Source organism: Adiantum capillus-veneris, chromosome 1 (assembly GCF_014529385.1).
Source record: "Adiantum capillus-veneris isolate H3 chromosome 1, ASM1452938v2, whole genome shotgun sequence".
Lineage (NCBI taxonomy): Eukaryota > Viridiplantae > Streptophyta > Polypodiopsida > Polypodiales > Pteridaceae > Adiantum > Adiantum capillus-veneris.
Genome location: NC_140931.1, coordinates 99,304,941 through 99,332,355, shown reverse-complemented (window position 1 = coordinate 99,332,355; position 27,415 = coordinate 99,304,941). Strand labels below are relative to the sequence as shown.

The window sequence follows — 27,415 nt, the reverse complement described above, 5'->3', positions numbered from 1 at the left end:
CTTCACAATAAACATCGGGCATACATAGTCCAACATGCAAGACGCCTTAGAGAGACCCTACCCCCTTGGCTATGTTGGTGAATCTATAGAACTCTACAACACTTTATCACTTCAAACAATTGAACCCTAGTAGAGAGAGAGAGAGAGAGAGAGAGAGAGAGAGAGAGAGAGAGAGATTTTGGAGCGGCATGCCCCTTTACATAGTTGGTGGCCTTGAATTGCAACTGTGAGCGCCCCCGTTTGGATATTTCTTTATTAGTTTAACTCTTGTCATACAAGGAGCCGGAAGGTTGAAATCCAAAAGTTGGTGCTCATGCATTCATGCGGCATCAATTATTAAGTGATGCTATTATAGGCCTTGAGGACCCACAACGATAGCAAGCCTTCTCAAAAAGCCTCCCCCCCCCCCCCCCCCCTCTCGCCCCTCTCTCTGCTTTTCCCAACGCTTTTCTTCTCCCCCCTAAAAAGAGAGAAGAAAAACGCTTTTTTTAATGTTATTTTAAAATTCACCTTCAGAGGGGAAAAATTATGCACTATTCTAGAGAGTAAAAATTGCAGATTCCATGGAGAAAATTACAAATTTAAGTTTAGAATAAGAATCAATACGAGTAGAGGATTTCCGCTCTGACAAAAAGATTGGCATGTATCACTTTTCTAGAGGGGGAGAGAGAATCTAACGGATGCAATGAACAATGATCAATTGCATCGCAAAAACCCTAACCCTAAAGCCTCTCTCTCTCTCTCTCTCTCTCTCTCTCTCTCTCTCTCTAAAAACACTATCGTTAGTATTTGTTGCTTGCTTATTAACACTTTTGAGCAATTTAATTGCTCCAATGCTCACCCCATCCCTCCCTTGTGGCCACCTTAAAGGCGTGCATGTATACTACAGGTGACTTGCATGTGGGGTCTCTCTCACTACTCAAGGTTTGCACTTTAAAAACTTCTATGCCTTGGGTACCCAAGGTAAGAGCTTGTAAGTTTCCTACAACCGATGTGCTACAAGCATAAGCCCAACTTGCTTCCATTGTGGGTTACATCAAAGACTAATTGAGTAAGAAATTGAAAGAGACTTCTCCTCATCGAGTAAGAAAGGATCTGAAGCTCAAGCCTCCCCGGAAACGAACACAAGAAGTTTTGGACAGATTCTCACAATGATTCCCACATTATGACTTACCTCAACAGCCTGAGCTTCTTTGAGAGAGGCACGGTATACCTAGCTAGGTACGATTGGGGGCAAGGGACCGGTCCCTGCCCCCAATCGTACCTAGCTATGTATGCGGTGCCTCCCGAACAGAAGCTCGTGATGTTATGTACTGTATGAAAAACACTGAAAAAGGCTCCCTTTTCCTACATGAGAAAATTTCTAAATCTTCTTGTGGAAAGAAGAGTCTTCTTTTCAAGTTCACAAGGCTCCTTCCAGCACTCAAACTGCAAAGGCAAACCAAGTTGCTCCTACGAGACGGCCACCCGCTAATTCAACTTCCTCTAACAAAGGAAAGAAGGCAGTCAATTCTATTGCCCTCCTAGGAAGTAAGTATGGAAGAGGAAGGAGGGAGAGAGATGCCTTGGTATGCACAAGCAAATGGACAGATTTAAAAGAAAAGAACCGTGTTGCACGTTTGACAAAAGATGTCATAAGAATCAAAACCCTCGAGGTCTCATGCATGTGCACTGAACTCGGAAGGAAGCAATGACTTCACAACATATCCAGCAGATCAATTTCATTCATCCATTAGAGAAGCATTCGAAATGCACAACCCTACGAGGACTATTTCCTGCACAAGAAGACACTCAAGGTTTATGTGGTGTGTCTTGGATGAAACATCTTCATGCTCCTCAGAGCATCTTTCCGGGTCCTCTTGAAAATGTCTTTTACAGCTCTCTTTGCCTCTAACCATTCTTGCTCATAATTCTCTGATCTCATAAATGTACAACCCTTATCCACACCATTTTGATGGACATTGTGAGAGACCAGTCCGGGCTCAGGCCTCTCAGTCTTGTCACATTCTGCACTCCCTCGCAAGCCACCTTCTTGAGCGTCCTCACTTCCTAAACAGCCAAAACCGTCTGGTGATTGAAATTTCTTTAATGAGCTTGATTTTAATTTCCCAATATGAGCAGGCTCTAAGTGGTTGCTGGATTGATGAGGGGCCTTCAACAACGGGGAAGAGCCGGTCCCATCTATCCAGGCACTCACATCATTGCTCGAGTGCACATCAGTAGAGAGTTGCTCCATACTCCCGACTGGAAAATCCACATTACCCACTACGCTGCCCAAACTGAAAGCCACACGCCCAGTTTCGCCAACAAGAGACGTCCAGGAGGCCCTTTGCACCCAGCTTGTGTCACCTCTGTTCGACCCTCTCCCTTCTTCCACTACATCCCCCTTGCATTGCCCATCCGTTGATCTTTGTTCCAAGCTCACAATGCCTGATTCTGGATCAGATTTTACCTTCTTCTTCCTCGTTGAGTGATCTTGTTGCACATTTTGCTCACTTTCGTCTTTCACATTTCGGTGTTTCTTTTTTCTCTTTTTGGGCCTAAGATTGGGCACAGACTGCACTTCAGTGATCTCTGGTACATGTGGTAATGCCTCATTTCCATTAGCACACGCTACATCGTCAAAGGCGACCTTCCTCTTCAATGCTTTCTTTGACTTCTTTGCCAATCTGTCAGAACCTAATATCTTTGCTTTCACTGAATCTTCCATGACACACCTAATGCTGTTATAGCAATTTCAATATCACTGAAAGGGTAAACTGTATGATATTAAAAATACTGCAACATTATTGAGCCCATAATATAGATACAAATCATATGTGTGCACTTCTACAAGCAGAATCTATGCCTCTTTATTGCAGAATCTAAGTATAGCACCAGACAGGCAACACAAACACAACAAATGCACAATCACAAACGTACAAGGATATTTAATATATTCCTTTTAAATCCTCTTTTTTATATTTGGCACACCTTGCTAGAAGGCCCCAATCTATCCCAACCCAATGTAGAATACCATAAGCATATTATAACACAGACGAGAACATTTTTTCCAAAAACATGGCCCCAAGACATAGTCGAAAAGGAAACACATAACATCATGAATGATGCTCCAGTACAAGGTGAGATCTATAATGAGAACTACCAAAACGGAGATTTATAGCACCATTTGAAGTTGAATTGGGCTATGAAAGTCCAAAAAAAAAAACGATAATCTGAGTAGACGAGGGTAGGAAATACTGGAAGAAGCCTTTAACAACAGAACCAGATAGTTTTGATTTATGAAAATCCTACGTGATACAAGCTCTGAAGCATGAGTGTCCTGCAAAGAAGACACCTCCACTATCATCGCTTCATGCCAATGAGGTTGTGACATACCTCCTCTATGCCTCTGGCCATATCAATCCCATTTAACTGTAATATCCATGAATAACTCACACATGAGCTATGAATGTTTTTTAGCTTTTGGAAGCCTGTTTAACATCTGTGCAGGACCCCTTTTTCAAGATAATTATTTTCCCTAAATTTTAGGGGTGTGTGTGTGTGTGTGTGTGTGTGGTGGGAACCACATTCTTGATGAAGTCAACTTTCATCAAAGCTGCCGAGTGACTCACACAGTTATCCACTTGTCGTACGAGTCCTCACCAATCATCCAAGCTTGAAAGGATCCACTTGTCCTTAGCTTTTCCTGCGAAGGCCTACCTAAAGAAACCTCTTCACAAAGCGTAGCATTTGATAAGTGTAGAGACATCGCGCTTGTAATTAACGAGCCGCGAAGTACAAGAAACAAAAAGATATACATGCCCAATGAGGAGGTCCGATACGCTTTGCATATGTAAGAGGGTATTGGGGTAGAAGGTTGTCGAGTATCATTTGACATAGAAGGCAAAGTAGCTGAAGTCGAGGATGCAGAGTGTACTGATAAAGAATGAAGAGGGTGTAGAGGAAACAACAATGGCTGGAGGGGAGGTTAGTGCTAGCATGAGGCGAAGGAGAATCAGAGAGCTATAATGATCAAGAGTGGGAATCAATCCTTAACCTGGGATGAAGAAGCTACATTGAGACAACCGTGGGCAGGTACATGGCTTGTACCGGGAAAGGAACATCTACCTCAAATACGGCTGGGCACAGCCACAAAACAGCCTCACTCCCTAATATGCTCCTAGGGGATACTAGAGCCACCACCAGATAGAAGATGAAACTTCTTATACCCCCTTTCAGTTCCTGGCCAGGAAACCAATCCAAGGGAGCTGGCATTAAGGGAATATGTTGCCTATGGCAGCGATCAGCAGTGTTATCCAACGTAGAACAATTTGTTTGTCAGAATAAATAGTGGTTGTCTGTTGCGGAAAACCAATCTACAAAAGCAACCTCCGTAATTGTCACAAACGGGAGCGAATCAACAAGCTGAAAATAAATAATCTTTCGACTCAAAAGAGATGAGGGAGAAAATCAGCACAGTACTTGGGACCAAAAGATGGGCTGGTCCCCCCCTTAAAGAGAAGATTTATTAGGGAGAATCTTTTTACAAGCACAAGAACTCGAGTGACCCCTCCGTTCTAGTTCATCAAACTCGAAGTCAATTCCTTCCCTTGCGGGAAATTCCCGAGAGACGAGCTCTCAATTTGGTTTCCGTCTGTTCCCAAAGCATAAAGCTCTACAAACCGTCCCGATTATGTTCCTAGAATCTCTCAGCATAGGCTGACGCCTCCTTGCTCCTCTCCGTGATGGAGTACTTGCAAAAGCACAAACACGAAACAACAAAATTCACAATTGGTACCTATCGCTCCGAGTACGTGAAAGCGAATTCCGAGTACCGGCCTCTCTCAATCACTTGCAGAGACTTCCGCCGTGGGCATACTTCTTGCTGCAGAGACTTCCGCCGTGGGCATACTTCTTGCTGCTAGCACTGGTCCTTCTATGAAACTGAGAGAGAGAGAGAGAGAGAGAGAGAGAGAGAGAGAGAGAGAGAGAGGGTTGATTTTATAGGCTCCCGCACCCGCAGTGTTGTTCTCGTCCGTCGTACGTGACGTCCCGTCCCATCCGGTTTCGTCCCGTCTGGCAGTGGCGTCCGTTCCGTCCGGCCCGTTTTTAGTCCGTTTGACCGGTTTTAAAACCGTTGACTGCGCTTTTGTCTGTGAGGATTTTTACGTGACTTTTAGGCATAGGATACCTCCTAGGATCCCCCCCCTCACCTCCCACATGCCTTGAGCATTGCTTTGGATTCCATTAGCTCCTCTCTCTCGCTCTCCCTCTCACATTGCTTTGGATTCCATTAGCTCTCTCTCTCTCTCTCTCTCTCTCTCTCTCTCTCTCTCTCTCTCTCTCTCTCTCTTATCTAACTCTCTCTTGTGTTCAAGGGCAAGTGTCTACACTCTAAATCTATATAAGGATGCCCTCTTTCTCTTCTTCTCCATTATGTTCCAACTCAAGGCTCAAGCTCATGAGTCATTCTCAAGCTCTCAAGCTCTCCATTCCTCCCTCATAGCTCTCCATTGGCATTCCTCCATGAAGCTTTCCTCTTGAGTCTTCCTCTCTCACACCTCCTCTCTCCATTATCAAAAAATCTCAAGCTCTCCATTGCGTAACCCTCTCAAGTTTCAACTTTCAAGCTCTAAATCTCTCAACTTTCAAGTGTTCTATCATGCCTCCCCCTCTTCATGAAGTTTTTCAAAAGCATTGCCGTTCCTGTGAGAGAGTGGGGGACAAACGAAACGTTTGTAGGTGGACATGCAAGTATTGTCCCAAGATCATGACCTCCTCCTCCACTCGACTCATCATCCACTTGACGAAGATGGGAGGTGAAGCCGGTCCATGTCCCAATATACCCGACGACATTTTGGAAGAGTGCAAGAAGAAGTATCTCCCTTTGAAAAGGCGCAAGGTGGGATGAAGAGAGCCCAAGAGGAGATAGTGGCGCCCGACATTGATGTTACCGACTCGGAGGAGGATACAACTACAAGTGGCCGTTCTCCCTCTACCTCCATTGCAAGCGGTGACGCGACGGCAAGCTCAATGGCTACCAATAAGAAGAAGGCATCGGCAAGTGCTAGTGGCCGTCCTCCAAAGCAAGCAAGGCAAGCCTCTCTCTCGCAATCGGTGGGTTTGAGCTCCGGTCCATTGTCTTTTCTCAAAGAGAGACAAAGGCTTGCGGACATTGAGATTGCACGCACCATCATTGAGTGTAATCTTGCTTTCAACATCCTTCAACTAGAGCGGTGGAAGAGGATGGTGAAAGCTATTGCGGCCGTCGGTCCATGTGAGGGGTGGACGGGTCCATCCTATGCGGACATGCGCACCAAGAAGCTCGACGAAGAGCGGACAAGAATCGACAAATCCCTTGAGCCCGTGTGAGCCAGATGGGCAAAATATGGGTGCTCCATTCTCTCCGATGGGTGGAGTGATCGTAAGAAGAGGGGCATCATTAACATACTCGTGTCATGCCCTTTTGGCACCTACTTCTTGAGAGCGGTTGATGCAGGAGCAAGAGGCAAGAAGGTCATGGGAAAATTCCTCTACAAGCACATCAAGGCGGCAATAGAAGAGGTGAGAGTTTAAGTTGTCCCCTCTTCTTGTGCAATGTGTAGTATGTACTTACTACTTTTTGCCCTCTTGATAAGTGTTCTAAATTTTTCTCTCTTTAATGTAGGTCGGGCCCGAAAATGTGGTGCAAGTGATCACCGATAATGCATCCAATTGCACTAGCATGAGCCGACTACTTGAGGCCGAATACAAGAACATTGTATGGACCCCTTGTGCCTCCCATTGCCTCGATCTTCTCATGGAAGACATAGGAGAACTAGAATGGGTGAAGGCCATTCTCACCCAAGCCCTCACTATCGTCAACTTCATCAATGCTAAGGTGAGAGTACTTGCAATTTTTCGCACGTACTCCGACAAGGAGTTGAAGAAACCCTCGGCAACACGATTTGCCTCTATGTGGCGTCTTCTTGAGCGCCTCTACGATGTCCAAAACAAAGTGCAAAAAACCATGGTGTCCGATGAGTTCAATCAATGGTGTGATGGAGAGAACTCGACAACCTCACAAGAGGCAAAGGCCATCCAACGGCTTTCCCTCAAAGAAGAATTTTGGGAAGAGGTGAAGGGTCTTGTGGTAGCCATCTTGCCCTTCTACAAAGTGCTCCGAATGACCGACATGGAGGGATCTACCATAGGCCTTCTTCACCACTTCATGGATGAGGCATACAAGGAAATAGAGGCATCAACCATTCTTGATGGTCCACCCAATGGGACACGGTATGATGTATCTCCTTTGCTCTCCATTATCAAGTCGACAATATGTTTTTTGCTAATTTGCACTATGCCTCACCTCTCTCTCTCTCTCTTTTTGTAGTTATGTCTTTGAAGATTCCCCCAAGAAAGATGATATCCTCTTTCTTTTCCAAAAGAGATGGGATTTTATGAAGAGGCCCATTCACCACTTTGCGGCTCTCTTGCATCCGGCCTACAAGAAGCCGGATCTTTTCGCAAACCAAATGCTACAAGAAGAGAGCCGCAACTTCCTTCCCAAGGCCCTCTCGGAAGATCATCACGGTGCATTCCTTCAAGAGCTAATCAACTATGGAGACCAAAGAGGCATGGCTTTTACTTCCACCATATGTTGGAAGAGGGAGTCCTTGGTGAAGCCTCTTTTTTGGTGGGAGAGTTTCGGGTACCAATTACCTCACCTTCAAAGAGTTGCATTAAGGATTCTTGGACAAGTAAACCCTCTTAAGCCTCGGGCCTTGGCGCTCTCTCTCTCTCTCTCTCTCTCTCTCTCTCTCTCTCTCTCTCTCTCTCTCTCTCTCTCATGAATTATATTACATACATGATACTCACTATCTTTTGAATATAATATAGGATTGCTCATCCGGTGCATGCGAGCGAAATTGGTCCGCATACTCGCTTATCCACACCAAAATTCGCAACAAACTGTCAACAAAGCAATTGGAGCGGCTCATCTATTGTCGCTCCAATCTCCGAATGTTGCGCTCCATGCATGAGATGCCTATGGCTAGACAAGTAAACCCTCTTTCTACACACTTGCTTCTTGACTCATATGGGCTATGACTTTGCATTCCAATTCACATGTGCTAACTTTATCTTGAGTCTTGACTCTTTTGAACTTTTGTATAACTTGTCAAATAGGTCAATGTTGATGATTGCAAGCTCTCAATTGATACTCTCAAAAGCGTCAACAAAGAGCGTGATATGACGGAGGAGCAAATTTTCCGCGAGCTCTACTTGAAGCTAGAGGAGATTGACCGACGGGTTTCTCGCACACGATCACGCAAAAGGGTCATTGTGCGTGGAGTCCCTTCGGCTACAAGAGGTAGAGGTGCAAGAGCTTCCCATGCTCGTGGCCGTGGGCGTGAGATGGAGGCTACTACTCCTACAACCTATGTGCGGCGAGGCTCGGGAAGCGGCTCCATTGCGGCAGCCTCTGTTTTGGAGGATGTGCCTATTCGTAGATCCAACACTATGGACCCTAGAGAGCCGGAGTATGACGAGGAGGGAAATCTCCTTAGTGAGGGAGATTATGACACACCACAATCCGATTCATGTGAGGATGAAGATGACATCGATGAGCATAGCTCACAAGAGGAAGATGATGATGATGATGAGAGCGGAGAAAGCTCTTAGACTTTAGTGTCTCTCATATCTTTTTTGACCGTACTTCCACTTTTTGCACGATTGAGGCTTAAAAGGCCTACTTTTTTGTATCATCTCGATTATCAAATCTCAACTTAGCTTTTTGATTTATGACATATGTAATGCGAATCGCAGTTCATACCCATTGTGTCTCATTGTCTTGATTCTCAACTCTTGAGTGTCAGCACTTGGCACTTGCAAGTTGCATTCTTGTCCAATGTGATAATCAATTGTCTATTTGTCGTAAGTGTAAAATCTAGGGATAAGAATTGCATGTTTTTATTTTTGAACGTACGTAACCATGTCGTACGACATAAAATTTTCTAGTTCGATGAGTACCGTACGTCTTCGTACGTGGACAAAACGTACGTGACCGTATGAGACCACCCTGCGCACCCGACAGAAATATGCAGGGGTCCACAGCAACGCACACGAACAGTTAATAGACTCGAATAAACAGAATTTGACCGAGAGAAATAAGAAGATCAACACAGAATGTGGAACTTAAGCAAGTATATGATAGGAGTAAGCTACGCTCGCTGCTGCTGCCGCTTACCCTGCGCACCTTCTCTCCGCAACCCTGCACCCTCCTCCCCCCTCGCGTTGCGTGCCAGGCCTACAGCACGCTGTCCCAGCCAAGGCGTGTGCTGTTTTCAGCGTGGGCAACCCACCTTATCCACCCAACCCCCTCCTTGCGCTGCTTTCAGCAGCACGCCACCCCTCCTCTCCCACCTCGCGCTGCCCTTGGCAACCTGCCAGCCCTTCCCGCCTCGCGCTCCCTCGACTTGCTCACCCGCCTCCTTTGTTGTGGGCTGATTTGCAGCCTATTGGCGACGGAGTCCACACATTCGTCCCTCCTCGACAGCAGCAGACATAGAATGGCGGCCCCTGCTCCACCACAGAGACTCCTCAAAAGCCCCCTCTCCCGACCCTGCAGAGCCAACCCTTCGACTTGCTCTCTCGCTGGAAGAGCAAGCGAGCTTGATGGCCGAGGTGAAACGCTTGCAAGCCTCCTCGGTTATCTACAAGATTATTGGCACTCAACCCAACCGAGGCGAGGTTCGGGATTTACTTCAAGCCCGACTCCTCTCCGATATGGGCAAGGCAAGATCACCGATGTCAAGATCCTCGGGAGAGGGTATTATCAGATAGAGTTTGAGTCTCCAGAGATGACGGCCAAGGTGATATCGATGAGCCCGCTTGGTATCCGAGCAGGCTGCCGCTCGAGCTTTTACTTCAGACGATGGCATCACGGTTTCAACCCTACTACAGATGTGCTTGAGGAGGAGGCCAACTTGCCTATCTCGGTCTGCTTCCCAAACCTGGAGGGGCTTGCTTCCGAGTCCACATCCTCTTTCTAACAGCCCGAGGCAATGAGGCTCTGGATACAACAGTGGGTTTCTCCTTTCCGCTCTACGGTAGGGATCCTACAGAGTGGACCCTGTACACAGTTCTTGACTGGCTCTAGGTCCAGGCCACTAAGTTCTCACACCACAAAGGGGATCTAGGGGTGACAAACCTGGTACAAACACTTACGCATTTAGCCAAGTTCAGTGTGACGCCGCCGGATGTAGCAAGTTGCAAGCACATTGTGGTGCATTTGTTTGCTGATACTCACAGCCCCCCTTGCTATGTATGTGTACATGAGGATTCTTGGACAGGATGTAGCCTTATGGGCTGTACGCTCGGCTTGGGCCTAGGTGGGACAATCACTTCAGACGCCCTTGTCTAGAGGTCGCTCAGATGCAGATTACTCCCCATCCAAAATGGCCTCAAAGATAGCGAGATTGGCTGTTGCTGCAACATCCGTTTTTTCTCACAGACTCCACGAGGATCGTTTCATGGAATGTGCAGGGATTAGGAGAGCCCGAATTTCAGTGTCAGAGGGGTCGGTTGCGTCAAGAGCTTCAGCGATGCCTTGTGGGTGGTGAGATTGATATCCCTCTGCTATAGGAGCATCATCTGTGTGAGAGCCGCATTAGACGATGTGGTCATATTTTGCGTGGTCGCTATGAGACGTTTTGGTCAGCTACATTTGGACCTAGAAGTATCCAGGGAGGGGTATGTATGACAATTGCGGATTCTTGGCATCAGGCCATTGTGGACAAAGGTACTATTGTGCCAGGCAGAGCTCAGTGGATTACTATGCAGGTTCAGGATTGCCTCATGGGTTTCCTAAACATATATGCACCCAATGTGGCAAATGTACGAGCAGAGTTTTGGTCTCATGTTGTTGAGCCTTTGCCGCATGCAAAGTAGTGGTGTGTTGGGGGGGGACTTCAGCATGTTGGAGGACCCCTCTGACGGGATTGGAGGTGGCCATGCTACAATGCACAGGGCTGAGTTGGCAGCTTGGGAGTGGCTATGTATGACTATGAGGATTTTTTATGTTTGGCAGCACTCGGGTTTCGTGAGACCCCTAGACAACCTATCTTTCTCTCGCTCTGACCACAGGGTAGGAAGAGTGAATAACAAACCATCAAAGTCTCAAGTACTTCATGACGCAAACAAATCTTTTCGACAAACAAATGAGGTGGGCAAATTTTCTTCTATCTCGGATAGATCACTTCTACGCCAGTGACCACGGTTGTGACATGAAGGGATCTGTTTGCATCCTAACAGGGGCTATTTTTTCCGACTACGCGCCAGCGATTTTCACTGTGACAGATAGACAGAGGAGGGGGGTGCGATGCTACGCATCCCCGAGAGGATCTTGCTGGATCCAACACTTAGAGAGCTAGTGGAGGCACTTTGGACAGAGAATCTGGACACGCAGGACACCCCTGCTAGTAGAGTGGCCCCTAGACTAGTAGAGCTTAGTCGCTTCTTCCTTCAGGAGTCTGCAGCTCGCTTGGCTGCAGCCATGGAGGAGGAGAAGCATCTTCGACAGGGCATTGTCTCCTTACAAAGGATGCAAGAGCAGCATCCACACAGTCCATGGGTGGAGGAGCAGATGTAGCAGACTAGGCAGGAGGTGACTAGCATTGAGGAGTGGCGTCATGAGTTTGCCTTCCATCGACAGGCATCTCAGGGGACCCAGGTGGGTGACAGAGTTACTAGAAAGTTTTTTGAGACAGTGGAGCCATGCCATACGCACACCAGTGTTAGGAGACCTAATGGATCAGTTGCTTCAGAGCCTAAGGATATGTGTGCAGTTGCTACTGACTTCTACCACGATCTGTTATCAGCTGAGCCTCAGTTAAGCGTCGGATGCATGCAAAGAGCAGGTTTGGGCACAGATGCCTTGCCTTGTTACCGAGGAGATGCAACAAAGAGTTGAGCATCCCCTCCAGTTAGAGGAGCTCCATGAGGCCCTCAGAGCACTCACCCGTGGTAGTTTTCCAGGGGAGGATGGTTTGACTCCCAACTTTTTCTTGCAGTACTAGGACTTGCTTGGTTCAGATCTTTGCAGTGCATTCGAGTACGTTTTGCACACTGGCGAGATGCCTGACAGAGTGAGTGAGGACTTGATCTACCTGAATCCCAAGGAGGGCAGCTCCTTCGATGAGATCCGACAGCGGCGACCCATTACCATCCTCAACTCATCCTACAAAGTTCTAGCAAAGGCTCTAAGCTTGAGGATCCAGCCACTACTAGAGAGCATTATGTTTGATTTACACCACTCTGCTGCTTCACTCACGTCTAGGGCATACATGTACGGCTAGTGTGCCTCCGGGCTGGCCACCCTTTGCATATGCATTTTGATTGCATTGTCCGACCACCCACTTCTGGGCCGGCTGTCCACCTTGTTCGGGCGCCCTCATATATCTCATATTTCATTTATTTCTTGTTGGGTCGTGGGGGGGTTTTCCAAGCTTTGCCCTACCTCCCCTTGGACACCCCAAGTTAAGATTCTACTACGACACAACAGAGATTCACTTCAAAACACTTCACAAAGATGACACGGCCCGGCGTAGTTCTGTGCCCAGAGATACTGGCCCCAAAGACTGGCGCCCCTTTCGGTTTTTCTTTTTATATTAATTTGTGTTCAAAGTACAAAAGAGTTGGCGGATGCTCACTCTCAGACTCTACGTCCATATGCTCTAAGAAGTGAGGCCCAACCAACTTATTTATTGGTACAAGGGATGCCCCAAAAGCAGAGCCCCAAAATCATTAACTTAAAAAGCAATGGGCCCAAACCTGCCATAAAAATCAGCCAGCGTAATTTTCGTTGATCCGTACGGAATGCCACGACAACACTGTGAGCGTTTTCTGCGCCGAGAATCCCAGAGGTTTTGTACAATCTGCCACGTATCAGCCTGTCAGTGCATAATGCGGGCTGCTGCCACATTATCTGTTTGCAAGTGTGTCCGGGGGCCAGCCACGTCATCAGTTTGTGACATACCCCCCTCTTGAAAGAATTGTAATCGCCCTCGATTACGCCTGCAAAACAGACAGAGGCCATAAACTGTCTTAGTAGACACTGACTCTTAGTACCGACGCACTAGGCACTACACATCTAGCACATGTACCAATCGACGGTCACAAAGGTCTCATTAAGTCATTTGTATCTATGTGTTACGACCTTTCTTGCGGATACATGCGATGATAAAAGAGTGCTAACAACACAAGATCATCAATGGCACGTATTTATGGTATGCAATCGAGGACGTTTGCCATTTCAAAAGGGAGGTATGTCACGAGGACGTGGCAATTGTTAACTATGTCACGAGGACGTGGCAATTGCTAACCTTAGTTGTTGGTTTCTTTCCAATGATTTTTGTTTAATTTTCGAGACCCTCTTTTTGAAGTTACAAATGGTCGAACATTGTATGGCCAATGTGAACGGTAGTTTCACCTGCAGACGGGAAGTTGTTCGGTACTGGAACTCGTATAGTAAAAGGATGTCTAGGCTCAATTCAAGATCATGTAGGGCCCCCCGTCCCACTTAGCAAGTTGGTGGGTACTAGAAAGTGAACTCAATAAAGGCACAGTGCCAAGGTGGGGTCACCAAAAGAAAATACCCGACAGTTGGGCTACATTGCATTTTTGGATGCGGTCCCAGTGGGGATAGATGGTCAAACGACCAATGGGAGTCCAACGGAAGCATCCCCTAAAATTTAGGGAACTGCTATTTTGGACCATGAAATCTGTTCGCGTCATTACCTCCGGAATGACAAGGGGAACATTTTAGAACTCTACTGCAAAGACAACTGAGCAACCAGTCAGGAGATTTTTAAGCGGCAACCCCAAAACGGAAAATTGCTTGTAAACGTGTCAAGTGGCACATTTTCATTAACTTTCCTCATGCAGCAAGACGTAGCGCTGAATTTCTAGCTGAGAGAGCTCATTTGCAAGTTTTTGTCACAGGTTAAGAGCTATTGACTGCAAGCTTTCCCTCTCATGTACAGTATAGTGCAAGAAGTCATGTCACGTGACACATCCCAACCCTATGTGTCCATGGACAAGCTACACCATAGCAGGGTTCCCGTCAGTCAAGTCAAGTTAGATTAGAAGTGATCTGGCACTTTTGTGAGTCTATTCGTAGACCGTGCATGCCCAGTCACTTAGCATAGATGCATATCCTCCGGTTGCACACCGCAGAAGCATAAGCATTTCCATCAGATTCCATTAGAGTCAGTTTGGAAATTTTTCAAGTGACTTTATCCCATTTTCCCTATTTTTGACATTTTTCACTTATTTATTAAGTGACTTTTGTTGGGTAGCCAGTAGGGCAAATTGGGTAAGTTAATATATAAGAAAACCGAAGTTAGCACTCCACAGCGGAAGAGGCAGCAGGAGCTTCCCGCTCAACAGGCACCTTCTCAGCAATACCCCCCCCCCCCCCCCCCCCCCCCCCTCAGCAGTAGACCCTTGCCATCTCCCATCCCCTTGGCGTTTCCCACAGAAGCACCCATCGCCTTGAAGTCTCCCCTTCCTGGCGATAATTTCCCTGCAGATCAGCCCCCACAAGCCAACATTTTTGAAGCAAATCAGCATAGCGTTTTTGGACTTGTAGACCACCAGCAGTTGCAGCGTTTTTGCTCAGCTTGCCTGGCGTTTTATCAACAATAACAGACCTGCTGGTCCAGCGTTTTCTCAGCCATGGAAGCAATCTAAAAACGCAGCCAAAGGGAGCAGATCTCAGCGTTTTCATTTTCAGCAATCAGCGTTTTTTATCAACAGTTTCAGCAGGGATAAAAACGAAGTTTTTCAGCAGATGAACAGTAGCAGATCAGCCCCAGATTGGTTGCAGATGTTCCTTCATTTTCAGCCATAAAAACGCAGTCAAAACAGTCATTTTCAGCCACCTAAACAGTTCCGAATTTCAGCAGTTAGAAGACCACAGATTTCAGCCATCAAGTCGTCGTCGTCATCGGCCTAGTCCCATTGCATCAGTCCATTGCATACGCATTGTACACCTTTGTGCAATCAAAGTAGACCACTCTCGCCGACGAGAGTGGGGCCTTCGGAGGAGGGTTTTACAACCTCTCGGGTGTCGTATCTCTTCTCTCTCCTTCTCTCAGTCTCATTCACTTGCACGCACAGTGTCCACTCACTTTGTGTTGTGATCATAGCACTCTCCATAAGACGGAAAGCTCTCTCTTTCCAGAAAGCTCTCTCTTTCCCTATGAACTAAAAGGAACCTTGAGCAATAAAGATCATTAATCTTGAGAAAATACAACATTCATTCCGCTGCACCTAACATTGGTATCAGAGCTTTGGCAGAGTTCTGCATTACTCAAGGGAAGAACCACAAGAATTTATTTTGCTTGTTGCGGTCGCACGAACCCAAGTTCGCTTGGGCGTGTTGATTCCTAATCGTGTTTGTAGAAGAGTGACAGGAATCCCAGGAAAGAAGGGCTTCTCCAGCCTCCCCTTGTGTCTCTTTTCACTCATTGAGAGCGGACCGTGCACTTAGCGGCCGGCCAATCGACGTGAGGTGGGAAAAAGCAACCTTGGTGTGAGCGCAAGGCCGCCAAGGGGTGCGCCCGCAGAAAAGGGTAGAACGCGATTTGCAAGCCGATTATTTGACGACGCTCCATCTCTTGTCTCTCCGCCTAAGTAGGCCGAGGCGGACCATACTCTCTGCCTGAATCTTCGTTGTGATCCCAGCCCGCATCTCCAGATGCAGAGGGAGTCGACTAATCCTTGCAAGAAGCCATAGGTGCCGCGGAAAAAAAAAAATTGGGGATCGAATTTCCCGTAGAAGAGAAATCGACCGTGCTCTCATACCACTGTAACAGACTTGGATACTCCAAGTCAAGAATCAATCACGACAGCACCAAATAACCACTTCAAACAATTCACAGATCACAATAGATTTTACACTGGCCCAGCGGAGTTCCGTGCCTAGAGATATTGGCCCCAAAGATTGGCGCCCCTTTCGGTATTTCTTTTTGTATTAATCAATCTTCAAAGTACAAGAGAGCAGTTAGGGTTTCACTCTCAGACTCTGCGTCCAGATGCTCTGAGAAATGAATGCCCAAACCACTTATTTAAAGTTACAAGGGATGCCCAAAAACAGAGCCCCAAAAGCTTGAAAGCAAAAGCTCTTTTCTCTCTCTCACAGAGAGCTTCTGAAAGCAAAAGCAAATTCTCTCTCTCTCTCAATGAGAGCCGATAAAAAGCAAGTTCTCTTTTTTCCAAATCATAGCAAAAAGCTAAGATTTGCGTCGCCGAAAATTTCCACAAAAAAAAAAGCTTTTTTAACCTCCGCGATTCCGAAAATTAGGGTTTTTGGCAAAAATTAGGATTTGCAAGAATTTTTAGGGTTTCTGGCAAAAATTAGGGTTTCTGCTGTTCGCCACGTCATCACTTTGTGACATACCCCCCTCTTGAAAGCATTGTAATCGACCGCGATTGCACCTGCAAAACCGACAAAAGCCATAAACCGTCTTAGCAGACACTGACTGTTAGTACCTACGTACTAGGAACACACATCTAGCACATGTACAAAATAGACAGTCCCATCACACGACATCAAAGGACATCACTAGACATCACAGGACATCACATGACATTCAACATTCATTAGGATCTTAGACAATGATTTATCGGCAATGTAGCTAGCAATCACATCTAGGTCCAATCGGGACCTCATCGATGTCCGATTGACTAACCCCTATTGCAACCATGTCTATTCGAGATCAATCAGACCAAAATGCTGCAGTCATTTCGGCTATCAGTTCCTGCACTCAAAAGAAGTGAAGAAACAAATCAGTATCATTATCAGGAATTCCATTTCATAAAGTCATCCAACAGAATACTGTCAGCTATCAGTATCCATGAAGCTCAAAGAGACATAAGTGACTTTAGTATCAAAATCGAGGCATCTGATGACAAAGAAGCAGAGTGACTCCCCTCTTGTGCATCCCACTGCACGAGATCTCCGGCCAAGCTAAATTCTGGGTTCCGTTTGGAGTAGACTATGCTAAACCAAACCATCGAGGTAAAGTTTCACAATCCGAGGAGTATCTGCTACGTCCTCCTCCTCCATCCACTTCGCATCAAATGGAGGAAAGTTCTTGAAGTTAACCAAGAAGCGCCTTCGGACTTTACCTTTCTTCGTATCATTATGTGCCAAAATCTGTTCAGGAACAAGGATCTCCTTGTTTTCTTCCAATTCGGGTTGCTCATCAGGCTCCCCATCATCAGGCACATCACCCTTAATAGGTTTCAAGAGACTCCCATGCAATGCATTGTGAATCCTCCAAGTATCTGGCAGTTTCAATCAGAAGGAGACATCATTTATCTTGTCAGTGATCTGGAAAGGTCCGTAGTATCGCATACTAAGCTTTGGAAAAAGCCTCTCCTTTCCCTTTTTCTTTCGTAGGCATGCCTTCTCAAAACGTAAGAGCACCCAATCATCCTCCTTCAATTTCAAATCGCAACGATGGCGATCCGCTGCCTTTTTCTGTCGTTCTTGAGACTCCTGCAAAGTCTCGCGAACCTTGGCAAAAGCCGTATCCAAATCTCGCGAATATTCATCCGCTTCAAATATCTAATCTTTCGTGCTCAGGAAGGATGGAACCTTCGCAGCACTTTCAACAATCTCACATGGCGTCTTCCCCGTCGAAGAGTATATCGTGTTATTGTAGGAAAATTCCACCAAAGGTAAGTTCTTTTCCCATTGAGTCTTCTGATCCGAGATACAAGACTTCAATAAATCTAAAACCACTGAATTGGCAATCTCAGATTGCCCGTCAGTCTGCAAATGGAACGATGACGAGAACTGCAACCGCGTGCATGTTCTCCCAAATTGCCTTCCAAAACAAACTCATAAATCTGAGGTCTCTGTCGGAGACAATCGTCTCAGATGTGCCATGTAATCGGAAAATCATCGTGATCATTCTGTGTTCTCGGGAGATCAAAAATGAAATCCATTTCAATACTTTTCCAAGGACGGGTGGGTATGGGTAAAGGCTTGAACAATCCCTGTGCCTTATGCCTGTCAAAATTGACCTTCTGGCATACTAAGCAATTGCGCACAAACTCTTCCATATCCTTTTTAAGTCTCGGCCCAAAGAAGTATCTCTCTACCTCTTTCATGGTGGTAGCAATGCCGTGGTGACCCGTAAAAGGTGCACAGTGGCATTAAGCCATACCCTTTTCCCTCAACGGCTGTGTAACGCACAACATAGTCTTTTTCATCAAGTAGCCTTCCCGAAGGGAGTATCCAGCTAATGTCTCCCCATCCCGTATCCGTGTGAAAATATCTGCAAAATTTGTATCTGTGGCATACTGATCGACCATATCCTCGAAGCTCCTATGATGTATCGCGGAAATAGCCAGAACCAACGGTTTCTGAGACAAAGCATCTGCCACCACATTCTTCTGTCCCTGCACATGGACAATCTGGAAGTGGAACTGTGACAAGATGTTCACCCACCGCATTTGCTTTTCCGAAAGCTGCTTCTGTGACAAGAAGTAGCGCAAACTCTGATGGTCTGTAAAGACACTAAAATCCACTCCGAGTAGGTAATGCCGCCACTGAGTAAGAGCATGGATAACCACCAAAAGCTCTTTCTCATAAATTTGTGCTGTCATCTCCGCCCTAGAGAACAAACGGCTCTCATAAGCTATGACATGGCCTTCTTGCATCAAGACCGCACCCAGACTACGACCACAAGCATCACAAAATACTTCAAATGACTTTTGCAAGTCCGGCAAAGTCAACTCTGGTCCTATAGTCAATCTCTTGTTCAATATCTGAAAGGCAGTCACCTCTGTGGATCCCCACGAGAAAGGGACTCCTTTCTGTATCAAGGTATGCAAAGGGGAAGCAACCTCTGCAAACTTTCGTATGAACCGCTTGTAGTACGAACACAGTCCCAAGAAGCCTCTAACTTCATGGACATTCCTCAAGTCGGGCCAATGACGGATAGTCTCTATCGTGGCCGGGTCCATTTGCACTCCTACAATGTGTCCCAAAAAAGTGTATCTCTGGTAGGAATAATTCACTTTTCTTTGCATTAATCACTAACGTGTGATCTCGTAATGCCTGAAAGACTTGAAGCAAATGATCTCTGTGTTTTGCCTCATTCTTGGAGAAAACAATGATGTCGTCAAAGAAAGTGCCAACAAATAGCCTGTACTCTCGAAAAATCCTGTCCATCATCCGATTAAATGTCGCAGGAGCATTGGTTAAGCCAAAAGGCATCACCAAAAACTCAAATAACCCAAAAGTCGTCCAAAAAGCTGTCTTGTAGACATCTCCTGGCGCTATCCTGATCTGATGATATCCACTCTTCAAGTCAATCCTGCTAAAGCACGAGGCTCCCTGTAACCTGTCGAGTATATCATCGATCCTAGGAATCGGAAATCTGTTCTTGATGGTGATTTTGTTGAGAGCTCTATAATCAATGCACATTCTCCAAGATCCGTCTTTCTTCAAATCCAACAACAGTGGAGAGCAATACGGTGAAGTACTAGGCTGGACAAGACCCTTTTCTAAGAGGTCTCTCACTTGCTTCATAATCTTTTCATTCTGTACTCGGCTCACACGGTAAGGTGGCCGATTCGGTGGCGTGCTTCCAGGTATCAGATCAATGGTTTGATCTTCAGGCTCTCTAAAAAGCAATCGGCATGAGTGTGGAGAAAAATCTTGGCGTTCTTTTGATCAGGTCAAAACATATTCAACCTTTATCGATCGTTCGGTTCTCTCCCAAAAGAATGAGTAAGAAACTGAAGTTCATCAAGTACAATCTCTAAGCCCTTCATTTATCAAAGTCGCTTTCTCGGCCCGGTAGTCAACCACGGCGTAGTTCTTGTGGTACCAAGGGATCCTGAGTAGAACGTCACTCGCGTGCCCTCAACACCCCTGTCATTGCAAACGAAGTTTGTCAATGCTCGGTGTAATGGCAACATCCCATCCGGGTGCCAGTCGAACTACCTCCACCTGTGGCATCAGTCTGTCGAGCATAATTCCAAATCGAGCCGCCAATTCCAAGTGAAAAGAAGTTGGCCTTGGCTCCTTCAAAAGAGCTTCCTGATCCTTCACTTTGCCCCAAAAAGCGGCAAAGTTTGTACTTTCATTCATTTGATTCGGTGCAAGTCCCACGCCATGTGGTACCAGTTCTGCTTTTCTATCTGCCTTTTCTGCCACGTTCCTCAACTACTGTCGAACTCTCAGGCCTGTCTTCGTTCTTATCATTCTGTTCTTTCTGTGCCTTTTTAGGGCACTTCGCGGAGATATGTCCATGTTCCCCGCATCCAAAGCACTTACCCTCTCTGATGAAGCGAGCTCTCTCCTCAAGAGTAAGCTTGGGTCGTGCATCCTTTTTCTCTGGTTTGCTCTTTTTCTTTCTGCTTTCAATCCCAGAAGTCTGTTCGGCTCGTTGTGTCATGGCCTCATCTGTGGGGTAGGTCAGACTACCAGAGTGAATGGCAAAGCCCCGCTTCGCATGACTCATCAACTCCTGAATAGAAACTGACTTCTGATCCAAGCAGTGATCTCGAATCTCTGTAGGTAGACCCAAGGTAAACCGCTCAATCTGTTCTCTGAACGATATCTTCTTGCATGAAGAGGCGGGTAGAAAAGAGCTCCAAAATCTTTCACAGTAAGAATTCACTGTATCGCTCTTGGTCATCCGGAGATGGTTCCAAGCAGCTCGTATATCTCGCTCAAACTCTTGAGTCAACTAAGAAGAAATAAAAAGCCTCTTGAATTTCAGCAATGTAACTAGCACACTCTTGCTTAATAGAAGCGTGGACCACCAAGTGCGAGCGTTCCCCTTAAAATAAGAGGGAACTCTCCGAATCTTGGAGTGCTCTGAATAGCATCCTCCCGCGAAAGCAATGTCAAACTGTTGTATAAAAGACAAAGCCTTGGAAGCATCTGAGTATCCTGAAAAGTATCAAACTTGATCGAGTGGCCACCTTCCTTAAACTCTCCGACTTTCTTGCTTTTTATCTTCGAGAAAGTCATGATGGTTAGCTTTGTAAAAATTCTTCTTGTTCGCATAAAAGTTTTCGTCATCGGAATCTGTGTCACGAGGACGTGGCAGTTATTAACCATGTCACAGAGATGTGGCAACTGCTAACCTTGGTTGTTGGTTTCTTTCCAATGGGGTTTATTTTATTTGTTTAAGACCCTCTTTTTGAAGTAGCAAACGGTCGGACACTGTATGGCCAATGTGAACGGTAGATTCACCCGCAGACGGGAAGTGGTCGGCACTGGAATTCGTATGGTAAGAGGATGTCTAGGCTCAGAGCAAGATCATATAGGTCCCCCCGTCGCACTTAGCAAGTTGGTGGATGCTAGGAAGTGAACTCAATTAAGGCGTAAAGTCAAGGTGGGACTTCCAACAAAAAGTATGCGACAGTTGGGCCACATTGCATTTTTGGATGCGGTCCCAATGAGGATAGATGGTCAGAAGACCAGTGGGAGCCCAACGGAAGCATCTCCTAAAATTTAGGGAACTGCTATTTTGGGCCGTGAAATGTGTTCGCGTCATTACCTTCGGTATGACTAGGGGAACACTTTATAACTCTGCCTCGAAGTCAACTGACGCGTCGGTTGGGATATTTTTAAGCGGCGAACCCGAAACAGGAAAATGCTTGTAAATGCGCCAAGTGTCACATTTTCAGGGACTTGCCTCTTCCAGAAAAATGGGCGCTGATTTTTAAGCTGGGAGAAGCCTCATTTGCAACCTGTCACAGGTTAAGAGCTATGGAGTGCTTTCTTTCCCTCTCATGTACAGTGTGGTGCTAGGAGTGATGTCCTGCACACTACACACTGCTCTCTCTCTCCCCTACGTGCAGTTATGTGATGCCCCACAAGAGGGCTACTCATTTGACTGATGTACAGATGTGTGGGTTCATGCTTTTGTGCTGAGGCAAGAGCCTCCTTGAGCAGGAACAGGGGTAGCTAACTGCTGCTCCAAAGCAGGCACTGGTGAGGGTCATAACCTCACCGAACAGGTGCAAAATCAGCGCTGTGTATGCGCTGTAAATTCACTGTTTTTCAGCCGTACGGACGCCAGGATCACTGGGAATCGTGCCCCACTGGCAAAGGACAGTTAGGGGACTGTTTGGGGCTGAAAACAGGGCAAAAACTAGTAAATACAGCGTGCTGAATTTACTGTTTTTGGACAGGAATCAGAGGGTATACGCCAGTGCAAGCGAGTTCCAGCAGGGGAATTGGTTTCGCTCAAGTTTTGGGGCTGTTATGCTGCCGAAATTTGGCCAAATCAAATGGTATCTAGGTGGATACACGTGAAGGATTCCCAGGACCTTACCTTGTAATTTACCCTCCTAAAGAATAAAGAAATACCGAAAGGGGCGCCAATTTTGGGGCCTACAGGTTGTCGGCGTCTGCTCGGAGCATTCTAGCTTCCGAGCCGTGTGTGAGTTGAAGTGTTAATTCCCATTACAGGTTCTCTTTGCAAAGTGCTCCGTGTGTGTGTTTAAAGTAAAGAATTTCGGGTGAAAGCCAACGCCTACCGCCCTACGGGCCGGTTTCATGGTTCCATTGCCGGGATATCAATCACTTTTTCCTCAAAGAGTGAGCCTGGATTGTTCAAGGTAAAGACACACATTGCAAGAACGCGGGGATTACACTATGACCGACAAGGGGAAGGGAATTATGGAAGAGGGTTCCTCTCCAAAGGACATGCAGGAGATTCCTATGGTTTTTGAGATTGGCGAGAGCTCACGGCCACGTCAGTCTGTACCTCCTGTCAACGTGAGTGTCCCTCCAGTAGTACAGGGCTTTATGACAGGGCAACTCGAGGATGATGCGTTTAAGACTCAGTTAGTTGCCGCGGTGAATGTCTTTTCGCAGCTGGTGCAGAATCCGAGGTTTATGGAATTCTTGCAAGCGCCACCAGTGCAACATCAAAATAGGCAACCTACGCCGCGTACGGAGCTTGTTGAAGCTCAAGCCCAGGTACTTCATGAGGCGCAGGAGGAAAGGGAACACTCGCATGTTGCGGAGTCGGGGGCTCCAAAGCAGGTTCCTCCCGTGCTTGAACAGGAGGCTAGAACGCCTATTCCACAGGTTATGCCAGTTCAGCCCGCCACCTTTCAGAGCCAGCATGCTGTCTTGAATGGACAGGGAGCTGGATACCAGGCTATGCACTCAGTTTTTCCACCACCCACGGTACATCCTGGGTATTTCGGGGGTGGATCAGTGTTCCAAAGTATGGCTGGTTATGCGTCTGGAAGTCAGCCGTACATGCCAGGAACAGTGTTCGGGGGTATGCAAGGCATCATGCCAAACCCCATGTATGGTACTATCGGCATGCAGCAAGGTTTCCACGGCAACCAGGGCCAGTTTGGGGTGCCACAGGGTCATTTTGGCATGGCTGGTTTTTCTGGACAGCAGCCAGATATCGCACCTCTGACGCAAAATGTGAATGGCCAACACGTGCCGATCATGCCTAGTACAGTGCCCATGTTGCAGACCATTCCGTATGACAACTTGGGGGCACTAGAGAAGCCGAAGGCTTACAAAGAAGGTGGTGCAGCAGTAAAGTTCAGTACCTTCAGTGGTTTCGAGGACAAGACAAAGGCACTCACTTTCCTCCAGCAGTTTGATACAGCTTATGCGGGAGGGAATTTTACAGAGGCCTCGAAGGTCAGGAAAGCTGCCACTTTCTAAAAGGACAATGCGCTTACCTGGTGGACGACATTGTTAATGCAAGGACAGGCACCCGCCACTTGGGTTTACTTCAAGCAAATGTTTGCATCTGCTTGGCTATCAAATGAATTTGAAGCCGATGTCTTGACACATTGGCACCAGCTTACGACAGCTTCGTGCAAGAGCTTGCTGGAGTACAATAGGAGGTTTTGTAAAGCATTACTCTCAGTGACCTCCTACAGATTTGTGCCACTGACAGAGCAGATAGAGAAGTATTGTTGTGGGTTGCCTAAAGGGCTTCGCGATTACTGTACAAAGAATAGAGTGGCTACCCTTACTCAGCTTATGGAAGTTGCGAACACTGGTCTTGCCCTGTTGAAAGGAGAGGACAATGGATTTCCGAGCAGTGATAAAGGAGGGCAGCAAAAGAAAAATTCAGCGAAGAAGCCCTTTGTGAAGACGGCTCCTGATGCGTCACAGGGGTCTGAACAGGCCACCAAAGACAAGGATTCAGCTGGGACTTCTGGAGCGCAGGCAAAGAAACAGAAAAGGAAGCCTTTTGTGCGCAAGTCGCTCGAGGAAAAGAAGGTCCTAATGGCTGAGAACAAATGCTTTATATGCGAGCAGCCTGGTCACTTTTCTATCAATTGTCCACAAAGGAAAAGGCAAGCTGACTCAGAGGATAAAGAAGACCAGAAAGGCAAGAAGCCTAAACCCACGGCAGGTTTAGTGCCAGACATGGTGGGTGACAGGCCCAGCACAGATGCCAGTGAGTTATGCAGGGCATGGGGTAAAGTTAGGGATCAGACGGCACTCATCTTCTTTGATCCAGGTGCCAAAGCCAACTTTATCTCACCAGAGTTAGCTATGAAGCTCGGCATCAAAGCTGAAGAGATGGGGTACACCGCAGAGGCAGGGTTGGCATGTCCTGGCCACTCAGAGTGTGTTACTCCCATCATTGGAAAACTGCGTTTGCATATTCAGTCGTATGTGGACACTGAAGAGTTCTACATCATGCCGCTGGAAGGTTGTGACGCCTTGTTGGGGATCCCGTGGATGTTCCGAGTGCATGGAGTCTTGGATGCCTACAACAAAAAGATCACTGTACAGCATAGGGGCAAAACTTACATCTTGGATGTAAAGCTTAAAGGAGAGTCAGTCCCTATTGTATCTGCTTCTGCTATCACTTCTGTAATAAAGAATCATCTTTCTGTGTACTTGATTTTTGCACGTGATGTCTCAGATAGTGATCAGTCAAATTTATCTGTGTTAGATAAAGAAAGGTCAGCATTTTTGCAAAAGTTTAGTGACTGTTTTTCTGATTCATTACCGTCGCAATTGCCGCCAGAGAGACCTGAGGACCATCGGATAGATTTGGTGCCAGGGTGTAGCCCACCAAATAGACCTCCCTACAGGGTTAGTGCGGCGCAGCAGAAAGAGATTATGGGCCAGGTTGAGTTATTAGAGAAGGGGCTGATTCAGCCTAGTTCTTCACCCTTTTGCTCCCCAGTGCTCCTAGTGCAGAAGAAGGATGGCTTATGGCGCATGTGTATTGATTACCGTGCGTTGAATAAGAATACCATCAAGAATAGGTTTCCTATTCCTCGCATTGATGATATTCTCGATCGTTTAGAGGGTGCTGCAATTTTCAGCAGGATAGACCTGAAGAGTGGGTACCATCAGATTCGTATAAGCCCAGAGGATGTGCACCAGACTGCGTTTAGAACGACATTTGGTCTTTATGAGTTTCTAGTGATGCCGTTTGGGCTAACAAATGCTCCAGCCACGATCAACAGAATGATGGACCGGATTTTCCGCTCGCATCAACAGTTTGTTGGAACATTCTTCGATGACATGATTGTGTATTCGAAGAATGAAGAGGAGCATAGGCGTCACTTGACCATTGTGTTCGAAGAGCTGCGCAGTCACAGGTTACTTGTCAATCCTAAGAAAAGTGAATTCTTCCTTGAAGAGATCCACTTTCTGGGCCACATAGTCTCAAAGGATGGTGTTAGAATGGATCCCGCAAAGGTCGAAGCTATCAAGACATGGCCAGACTTGAAGACTGTGCACGATGTCAGAAGCTTCTTAGGATTGTGTTCCTACTATAGAAGGTTTATCAGAAATTTTGCAGAGATAGCATCGCCTCTTCACGCATTGCAAAAGAAAGAGGTCACTTTCAGATGGACCCAAAAAGAGATTTCAGCTTTTAGTCTCTTAAAGGAAAAGTTGACTTCAGATCCAGTTATTGTTCTGCCAGATCTCAGGAAGTCATTTGTGGTCCAGTGTGACGCGTGTGGCAGTAGCATCGGAGCAGTGCTAATGCAAGATGGACGGGTAGTAGCCTATGAAAGCCGAATTTTGCAAGGGCCAGAGAGGACTATGCAAGTCTATGAGAAAGAGCTCTTGGCCGTGATTCATGCGCTTTCTAGCTGGAAGCACTACCTCTTAGGTGCTGATTTTGTTGTCCAAACAGATCATCAGACCTTGCGATACTTCTTGACACAGTCAAAGTTATCCGAAAAGCATATGCGATGGGCAAACATTCTTTCCATGTTCCACTTCCAGATTATGCATGTGGAAGGCAAGAAGAATGTTGTGGCTGATGCGTTATCAAGAAAGCCACAAATTTCAGCTGTGTCAATTCCTTATCATCATGAGTTAGATGACATGAAGGAACAGTATATTGCTAATGAAGATTTTGCAAGGATCTTTGAACAGTTACAAGAGGGGCAACATCACGAGCACTACCTCCTCAGAGATGGTTTTATGATGATGCATGGCAGACTTTGTGTCACTAGGCCACTGCGACATAAGGTCATGGAAGAGAGTCATGTCCCACCGTATGCAGGGCATCGTGGCATTGATGCAACAGTTAAAGCGGTAGAGACGTTCTTCTATTGGCCTACCTTGAGGAGAGATGTGGATGCCTTTGTGCGAGCATGCATAGTTTGCCAAAAGGTCAAGTTTGACAGGCAAAAGGCACCAGGGTTGTTACAACCACTGCCGATTCCGGATAAGCCATGGGAAAGCATTGCTATGGACTTTATCTTTGATCTTCCAAGGACACCAACAGGGAATGATGGTATATGGACCATTATCTGCAGGTTCAGCAAGCAGGCCCATTTTATCCCTGTCAGGAAGAAGATAAAATCTGATCAGATGGCACGCTTGTTCATGTACAATGTGTTTAAGTACCATGGTATGCCACAATCGATTATCAGTGATCGTGATCCTCGCATGACCAGTTTGTTCTGGAGAGGATTGTTTGAGAACATGGGTACTACGCTCAAGTTCTCGTCTTCGTTTCATCCACAAACTGATGGACAGTCAGAAGAGGCCAATTCTACTGTCTTAGATCTGCTGAAATGCTATGTGTCAGATAATAAGGGCAAGTGGGAACAGTATTTGCCTATGCTTGAGTATGCGTACAATAATACGGTGCATTCGTCTACTGGCAAAGCACCTTTTGAGATTGTTGAAGGCGGCAAAAAGGTTCCCCCCATTTTGCACACAAAGGACAAGATCTTTGAGACAGATCGATATGTTGAAAACATGGATGAGATGTATAAGAAGATTAAAGTTGCCTTAACTCAGCATGCGTTACTATGGGCCTTTTCAAGTGCTTGACAAGATCAGCGATGTGGCTTACAGGCTGAAATTGCCTGATGCATGGAAGATTCATAATGCGTTTCATGTGAGTCCTTCTAAGACCCTTCGGGGTGATATGCCAGTTGA

General features: G+C 46.5%; 1 protein-coding gene and 1 pseudogene across 4 annotated transcripts in view; one reads left to right on the top strand and one right to left on the bottom strand.

Moving 5' to 3' along the window:
- Positions 1–1,706: 1,706 nt before the first annotated feature.
- The window catches only part of LOC147465247 (uncharacterized), a 66,169-nt gene continuing 40,460 nt past the window's right edge, over positions 1,707–27,415 (bottom strand). For 2 of the 4 annotated variants that reach the window (XM_086519054.1, XM_086519058.1), the window contains exon 2: positions 1,707–2,723. In XM_086519054.1, the coding sequence (XP_086375180.1) occupies positions 1,799–2,723 (925 nt within the window). In that variant the 3' untranslated portion in view covers positions 1,707–1,798. Of the gene's footprint in view, positions 2,747–27,415 lie in introns of all 4 variants that reach the window. The other 2 variants (XM_086519071.1, XM_086519064.1) reach the window with 1 other exon arrangement.
- On the top strand, positions 2,753–14,393 carry LOC147465249 (uncharacterized; annotated as a pseudogene).